At 46.0% G+C, this 8,561-nt stretch overlaps 1 protein-coding gene across 1 annotated transcript in view; it reads left to right on the top strand.

Moving 5' to 3' along the window:
- The first annotated feature begins 545 nt into the window (after positions 1-545).
- LOC128348238 (heparan sulfate glucosamine 3-O-sulfotransferase 3B1-like) overlaps positions 546-8,561 on the top strand; it is a 42,312-nt gene continuing 34,296 nt past the window's right edge. The window contains exon 1 of the mRNA XM_053303994.1: positions 546-1,276. Within this exon, the coding sequence (XP_053159969.1) occupies positions 720-1,276 (557 nt within the window). The 5' untranslated portion in view covers positions 546-719. The remainder of the gene's footprint in view (positions 1,277-8,561) is intronic.

Genomic DNA, 8,561 nt, shown 5'->3' with positions numbered 1-8,561 from the left:
AGAGGGCTGCTGCCTCAAACTCAAAGGCGCCTTAACCTTTCTCTCTCCCCGCATGGTCCTCGCCTTGACAGATACATTGTCAGTTGCACTTCTTAACAAGGCTTTGTCGAGTTAGCCAGAGAACTTGCTTTGCCCCACTGCCGCCGCTGTCCCTCCAGGCCATTGCACGGCCGGGCGGGCGGGCGTGTGTCCCTTTCCCACTCTAAACGCAATCTGGTAAGAACTGCTCAACTGCAGCGTGCAGCAAAGGCGCCTAGCGGGGCTCTCTTCCTCCACTTGCCAAGCATCGAAAAAACCCTCCCGGCTTCGTTTGCCCCTGGCTCTTTAACGTCTCATTAGCCAATAAGAATGGCTAATCGCCTCCCGCAGCTCTCCGCTCCCCTCCCAATGGGGGCGGCCTGGCTCGCCATTGGCTGCCTTTGATCAACAAAGGGGGGCTAATTACCATGCGGCAGGCGGCTCTTATAGGCTCCGAGGGGTGCCAGTCAGGCGCGCCTGTTCCCCGCCCTCTTGTGCTCCTGCCTGGCAGGCAAAGGCGCGATTGTGCGGCCGCCACTCGCTCGCGGGAGCTGCACTTGGGACGGAGTTGGAGGGGAGGTGGCGGGAGGGCTGGCCAGCGAACTAGCGACGATGCGCTGCTGCTGCTAAGCCGGAGCTAGCCGCGCCGGCCGGGCCGCTTGCGCCATGGTGCCGGGGTTGTCGCCCGCGGGCTGCCGCCTATGGGCCAGCTGCGCCTGATCGGCTGCTGCCTCCCCGATGCCCCCGGCGCCCCTGCCTCGCCGCCGCTGCTCCCGCCGGGGCGAAGGAGGCTCCTGCTGTTGCTGCTCTTCACCATGCTCGCTTTGTGGCTCTGCATGGTCTACTCGTGCGCCGCCGGATCGTGCGCTTCCGCCGCGCCGGGGCTGCTCATGCTGGGCTCCTCGCCCCCAGCCCGGCGGGCGCATAGCCCTCCTCTCTCCAAGCTGCTGCTTCTACGGACGCCCGGCTCAAAGGGGGGCCAGCTGAGCCCGGATCAGGAGAACGACGAGGATGAAGACGAGGATGACGGCGGAGGCGGCAACAACAACGGAGTAGCCCCGGATTCCCCCAGCCCCATCTCCAGTTTCTTCAACGGCTCAGGCACCAAGCGGCTGCCCCAGGCGGTGATCATCGGCGTGAAAAAGGGCGGCACCCGGGCGTTGCTGGAGTTTTTGCGGGTCCATCCGGACGTGCGGGCAGTGGGCGCCGAACCCCACTTCTTTGATCGCAACTACGAGCGAGGGCTCACCTGGTACAGGTATGCCTGGCCTGGGGGTGGGGTGCCTCACCATAGCTTAGTGCGGTGCTACTAAATTGGGGGGTTAAAAACCACAGTCCCGTCGACTCCCCGGTCTTCCTCTCCACCACCCCGAGTTCCTACACAAGGAGGACACTGGACGAATGTTTCTCCATGCACAGGCTTGTGGGCCGTCTACCGTTGGGGTAGAGTGGAAGAGAATGAGATAGCTAGACCAGGCTGGAGTTTCCTGAGCTCCATTCCTAGAGTTCCTAGGGGAACTCTCTGCTCCTCTAGCAATTTGCTGCTTGAATCTCCCATCTTTCGTTTGCGAGCGGAAAGTTCAGGTTAGGAGGAATCTCTCTTCCCATTCCAGCCCCAAGGATGCCACTCGGCTGAAGAGTGTAACGGGCGAGTGTAACGGGCAGGCGGCGACTCCTCTTGGGTTTTGCCTACGAGAAGCCTAGCAAAAGACTTTCCTCCTGTTCTTCCGTTACACGCGTTCTCCTGATCTCGGTGCGCTGTCTTTGATAGCAACATAAACCCGTCACCTGGACAAGTATAGACTCGAGGAGTTTGAGGGAATTTTCCGAACGGGGACTCCCTCTTTTATGCTCTCAGTGCCCACCCCCCCTGCCACCCGTGAAGGATGATGCCTTTAAAAGAAAAACTTTCTGGATTCTGTCCTGAGATAGAGACATAACACATTACGGTTGTCAAAAAAAATTTTTTTTTTTTTAAATTTCCTTTTCCATCTTAGGGCCACAAACTGAAGCTGCAACTTGGAGCCTTCTTACGCTGATCGCCCGGTTTCGGCGTGGCTTCTCAAAGGTCCAAAAATGTAATCGTGTCCATTCTCGCCAATATTGGGGGTAACTTCCACTTCCCGTCATTGTTGCACCAAGCTCTATCGGGATTAATTCCACAATGTGTGTGTGTGTGTGTGTGCGCGCGCGCGCGGATCTAGGGTCAGAAAGGGATCGTCTCTCCCCCACCCCCAATAACAGACCAGGAATGAGGCTTCTCATTTGTGCCAGAAAATACGCTTCTGCTCCCGACATTCAAATACGTGTCGCTCAGGTCGAGTCGTAGTGCGCTCTTCGCCTATAGTTCCGCTCTCGTGCAAAGGCAGCGTGGGATGGGGAGCGCCTCGGGCGCGCAGAAGCCGGTGAGCTCTGTTGGGCAGAAGCAGCATTGCAGCTTCTGGCCTTGTGGCGAAGCCCGGCAGATGTCTGTGCTGCAGATGTCGAATCTCGACAAACGCCGAAGTCGCTCCCCTGCCCCCTCCCAACAGGCTTCCTTGAAAAAGGAGCAAAAGTGTGCGCCAAGCCTGTGCTTTCAGGCCAAACTTCTGTTTGGCCTACAAATAAATGTAAGGACCCCCTTAAAAGGAGAAGTAAGCGCATAAGAGTGTCAGTGTTCGGATGTGGGCTCGTGTGAGAGGGTGGCCTTAGGGCGAAGAAGCGAACTCCAATGTGCTGGGCCTTGGGTCAGGCTCCCAAAGGGCGAAGCGATCCTAGTCGGGGGCTCCGTTTGGGCTTGAGCCTGCCTACCATATCCCTTGACCATTTCAACTGCTCTGTGTGCTGGTTTCCCTAACTCGTCTGCCGCCCCTCTTGCGTTCCGGCTTGGGACTTCCTCGGTGGCCTTTCCTCTCTAATGCTCTACTCTTTCTCGAGTAAACGTGCCTACTTGGTCTAGAAATCTTCTAAAGCAACTGCCTTGGCGGCGTGATAGAATGCCAGAGTTCCTTCCGAGACAAGAACTCGGAGAAGAACGAGACGCCGAGATTCTTCCTCGATATTGCTCTTCCCCCCCCCAGATCTTTCGGGTTTAAATAACGAACGAGGGAAATCCGATGCATATTTACTCGGAAGCAAGTCCTGCGACAGTGCTTGCTCTCCCGAGTATGTTTAGTGTTGGAGCCAGTTGTGCTACAATTCTACGAGCACGCGAGGGAGTCTCACGGAACTCGATGAGACTTATTGCGAGTAAACATGCATAATAAGACCGGGCTATATGTCCTGGCTGTTCCCGCTCTCGTAAAAGCAGGAGGGGTTGGGGACCCTGCCCTGTCAGGCCCTATGGAGAACTATAACGGTCCAAGAGGAAAACTGACCATGTAATAGAGTAAGCGGCAGGTGCAAGTCTCCTCCTCCTTCAGATGTGTGCAAGAAAGAGGCAGAAATCGGAGAGAGTCTTGCGCGTTTTAAATTAAACTCTCTGCCGGCATTTTGCAGTGGATTTATGTGGGACTGGTAAAAGTGAGAAAAATTTGCCTTGAAGTTTCCAAGGCAAGTCGTCTCTGGACACAAACAGTAGGTTTGTGAAGAGGTCCATGAGAAGCTACAGAATGTGACTGTATCACACTCATGTAATGAGATGTAGTAGTGCCACATGTCACTTTCATTTCCATCTATGTGCAAGTCAGGTACAGTGATCTATATGGTGACAATGGCCTGTTCATACGTAAATGTCTTCATTTTTGCATTCATTATTACAACTTTCACTTGCCTCAACTTCCAGTGTGTATAGAGATATTTTTTTCCTGCAGAACATACAGAAGAGCTGTCTAAAACAAATCACAAAAAAGATAGGATTAAAACACCTTGAAGGAAAGCTGTTTGACTTAGGGGTGCCACAATAAGAGGGCAACTAGTTCAAATGACACCAATAATTGCTTTAAAAAAATCCTAAGATTGCCATCAATGAAGGGAAGGGGATTTTACTTTTTAAAAATTATTATAGAATGGCCTTTTTAAAAAATGCCAACTTTTCAGCTTTCTCATCCAGAATTCCACCCCTCAGATTTAATTGGAATCCTGAATAAGTAAGCAGAATTTCTTGCTGCTTTTGTAAACCATCTGGCAACCTTTCTTGCTACTTTTCTCTGCACCTCCTCATTTTGTCAGTCCCACATCCCAGTATGTAGGCTCTGATTATTAGAGCTGGTGCTAATTTGGTTAGCTGAAGCTGTGACAAGCCAAGATCTGTTATCCTGCATGAGGGATGTGCATTAAGGGAGAGATCCTCCCTAAACTGCAGATCCTCCCTAAACTGCAGTTTGTAGCTAATGAGCAAAGCTGTCAGGATGATGAGAGCCATTAAGTATTTCTGAAGGCTCCTCTAAGGGGAAAGTTTGGGAGATGGCAGTAGAAGGGAACTCTCATTTAAATATCCTAAGTGGTTTTACGGGGGCTGAATCTAGACCTGCACACTTCTGTAGTCTCTAGTCTGCTTTTTATAAATACAGTTTCTGGAAAGCCACATCCTTAGACGTGGACTTCTGGATGTCCTGTTTTGCTAAGCTATGGAACTAAAGGCATTAAAACACATATGGAGTTCTTAAAGTGTGGTGAGGGAAGGTTTTGTCTACATAGTTGTTTTTGCTTCATCATTCATATTCTGACTCTCAATTCTAAGTCAAAGTGACTGGACTTAAATTGATTTAATCGCATTGAAGTCCAGCTTCACAGGATTTCTTAAACAAGTTATGCTGCTGCTTTCTGCAAAGCTGTGACAAAGACTGTAGAATTTATTTAACGAAATAACCTTTTGATGAAATGCAGATTCCAAACCTTCGCAAACTTGTCACACTTTCTTGGTGTCAATCCAACTTGCACAAAGGCTTTTTTCCTTTTCCTTTTTTTGGAAAGTTCTGACTTGCTACACAAAACACACAAATATAGACAGTGCTAGCTAGTTGATCTGAAAAGCCAGATTATGCAAACGTGAATTATGCAGATGAGCAGGATTTGGTGGAAGTTCATTTGCTGCAGGCCTTGAAAGGATGTGAGTCAGAACAGTGATAACAAGCTCTGAATTTGACCAGCTTAATTGGCTAGAACGTAAGGGAGGCCTTTTTGGTGTGAAAAGGCCATTCTGATGAAGGTGAAATGGGTTTAATGTTGCATTGGGGTTATGAACAGGCACCCCTCCCCCAGCCACGTAGCCTCTGGTCATCTTTTATGGTGTATTTAGCAAGCTGCCACCACTTAATTCACATAATGAATATTTGCAAGGAGTTGCACTTGAGACTGGCTATGTAACATACACTCTCTCATTCATATATATGTATATGTAATTGTCACAAACTTTGGTACTCGGAAAACAGTCTCAAATGAAAAGGTTATATACAGCATACAGATTTAATTAGTGCTGTATTAAGGGCAAGTGGAACGGCGAATCAAGGAAGGGAACACAATGAGATGCAGCTTCAGGTGCTGATCTGGTTACTGTTGGAGGTCTGGTAGAAATGTACATTTTCAAGACTAAGCCTTCCCTCTCTCCACTGTTCCCCAAAGTTCACCTGCTATTTTAAATGAAGGGGAAATAAACATCTGTGTGAGGGATGATTATTTACTTAGGCAACTAAATTAGTGTGCTTTTCTAAACAAGTGTAACTAAAAAAAAACCCCAAACATCGAGTTATGCTCTCCTAGGAAAAATAAAGGTGTTGTAGCTATAGACAGCAGCTTGTCACTATATGTAGAGTGAAGCTTAAGGACAAGTTTGTAAAAAGTTATGCCCTACAATTTATAATCCTAAATTTTATCTGCTGGGTTATTCGAATTCAGTTGCAATACACAACAGTTGCATTCAGTAGCAGTCTTTTTTCTTTTTCTTTTAAGCCCTTAGGACTGAAAATGGAATATGAAATAGGTTGGAACTTCTGAATAATTAAGCCCCTCCAAACGTGTCACTTGAGACAAAATGCAGCAACAGCAAACCCTTGGAGTCCAAATACTTCAGTTGATTATTGTTGAGACTAACAGTCTTAAACTTCTTGTATGACACTTTAACGAGCCTTTGGATTGGGGTGTTAGTCCTGTTTTAATAAGACTAAACTGTCTTAAACTAGTTCACTTGGGGACTGTGGCTTGTAAGTGGCAGCCATGATATGGGAATAGTCACAGGAGGAGGAGAGCAGACTTGGAGGGATCTGAAACTGACACAGGATTGGTGTTGACTAGCAGACTTTAAGGCCTCCAGCTTTTAAAATCTCTCCTTAATCATGGCAATGAATTAAATGTGGATTTTCGTTGCAGGCAGTCCCCCATGAAAAGAAATCTAGAGTTGCGTTCTTAAATGAACGTTGACTCCCGTTCATATGCTGGTGCTCCAGATAAACTTCACTTCTTAAAATAACCAATTTCTGAGATAATCTACCCACAGGCCTGAATGCTTTTACTTCACTGTCAAAGCAACTTCAGAATTGGCTATCAAACCCCAGTGACTACTAACTACTTTTGCGTACTAATGGACTATATTGCCATATTTGTGGTTACAATGGTGTGTCTTTCCTTAGATTGAAATGGGCAGTTGGGAACACTTGCTGTCCTTCATGTTCCATTTTGTAGAACCCCACCTACCCTTTCCTGCTCTGATAGCTTTATTTGCTTAGAACAGATATTCTGGACTTAGTACATAAGCTATATTACTAAGATTTTAATTATTAACAATTAATTGTTTTTTAAAGACAGTAGTCACAAACTTTAATATCTTATAGTGAATTGTCTGATTTTTATAGGCAGGAGGGAAAACTGCAGTGATAGGAAGCCTTGTATTCAGCGGCCATAAGTGGAGAAAGAGGTCAAATATTTTCAAGTTCTGTTAAAGGTCTAAAACGCATTAGCATGCCACTCATACAATATGATCAGCGTTAGGGTGCGGGGTTTAGGAAATGTAGACTTCATCAAAGGGCAGGGGTGGGCATGTTCATTTTTTTTGTCCTCCAACTAGATAGCTCTCTGTGAAGTGTAATTGTTTGCAATCCTTCTCCTGGCGTCAAAATTTTTCTTTCCACAAGAATTTGATTGCGTGAAGGTCTGCTTCAAACTAATGCATTTTGAGGAGACTGATCAGTGCTGGCATGAGGCTGGCTTATTGACTATTGACTTTACAATTGTAATCCTATGTACACTTTTCTGGGAGTTAATGGCATCAAACATAGTAGCACTTCCTTTTTAGATATGCACAGGATTGTGCTGCAACCTATGTTGTATTTGCTGTCTTTACTCACTCAAATTCTGAGTTTTCAGACCTTTGTAAACAAAACTATCATGTGAGATTATACTTCTGATGAAAGTTAACAAGGCCTTGCAGAGTATGTTTGTGCAACTGACAATTTCAAACCAGCCACATTGGAGGATAGAGTCATACGTGGCTTATAAGGAAAGGTCTCTTAACATCTTCTGTTAATATGGATTGTAAGGCTTCCTGTCTTTGCTTCAGTAGTCCTATTCAGTCATTATGTTGTACATGTGTCTGTGCGAGTGACTGTACATGTGTTCATTTTAAGAGTGAATCTTGCTACAGCCCTTCTCAAATGCAGGGTATAAATAGGAAATGTACTGCTCTATGTGCATTATTGAACATAATAATGTGTGAATAACCTACACTGCATATACAAACCTGTACGTGCATATACGGCACATAAATTAAACGTATGTTGGACAGAACTTGTGCCTATAGCTTGTTAAATGTAGGATCAAATATGATTTGCGAGGAGGGCACTTCGCAGCCACTGAACCTTCTACCTAAAATCTTAATGTTCTTCCAGAATAAAAACTCCATTTAAAGCTCTCATTACTTCTACTTCCTGTTAATCAGCTCAAGATGAGAATAGGTTAAGACTGAGCTAAAAGGCAGTCTTAATTCCCAAACTGGGAAAAGGGAAAGAGGTCAAAATCTGCAGCTTGCCTTTAGGCAGTTGGAGAAAAGCTTGTTTCTTCAGTTGCAATATACAGAACATTTTGAAAAGAAGAATCTGCATGTTGTGAGCTAAAGAGCTGTCATGGTTTTATTAGTGAAACCATGTTAAAGTATCATGAATTCTCTATTAAATTAGATGCCTAAATTAGACCGTAAAATGGTTGATTAATCCTTTATATGTAAATGATGGGAAAATATCTAACTACAAATAGATTCCCAGATAGTATATTGAAGAGAGCCATTTTGCTTTAGGGATAGGATTGCCTGCACTAACACTTATTATTTTTTAAGTGACTCACTGAATGAAATGCCTCCTCCTAATTAATATATTAGTCTAAGGCCAATTCAGCAAACATGCAAGCAGTTTTCTTTCAGGAAGAGACTGCTAATAAAATGAATATATAAATCTTACATTTGGGGCTCCAAATGAGTTATTAAAATCTTGTATATTGAGGTGACTTTTTTGCAACTACAGGATTTCTTCCCCAGAGCAGAGGGGCTTCTGAAGAATTCCCCTGGGGGTGGGAACCTCTGACACATCTTGTCATAAGGCTTTGGTGGCCAGTTGATTAGACTACTTTAACTGAAGCCA

This window comes from Hemicordylus capensis, chromosome 2 (genome assembly GCF_027244095.1).
Source record: "Hemicordylus capensis ecotype Gifberg chromosome 2, rHemCap1.1.pri, whole genome shotgun sequence".
Lineage (NCBI taxonomy): Eukaryota > Metazoa > Chordata > Lepidosauria > Squamata > Cordylidae > Hemicordylus > Hemicordylus capensis.
The sequence above is the reverse complement of the archived record's forward strand: the minus strand, read 5'-3'. Positions and strand labels throughout refer to the sequence as shown.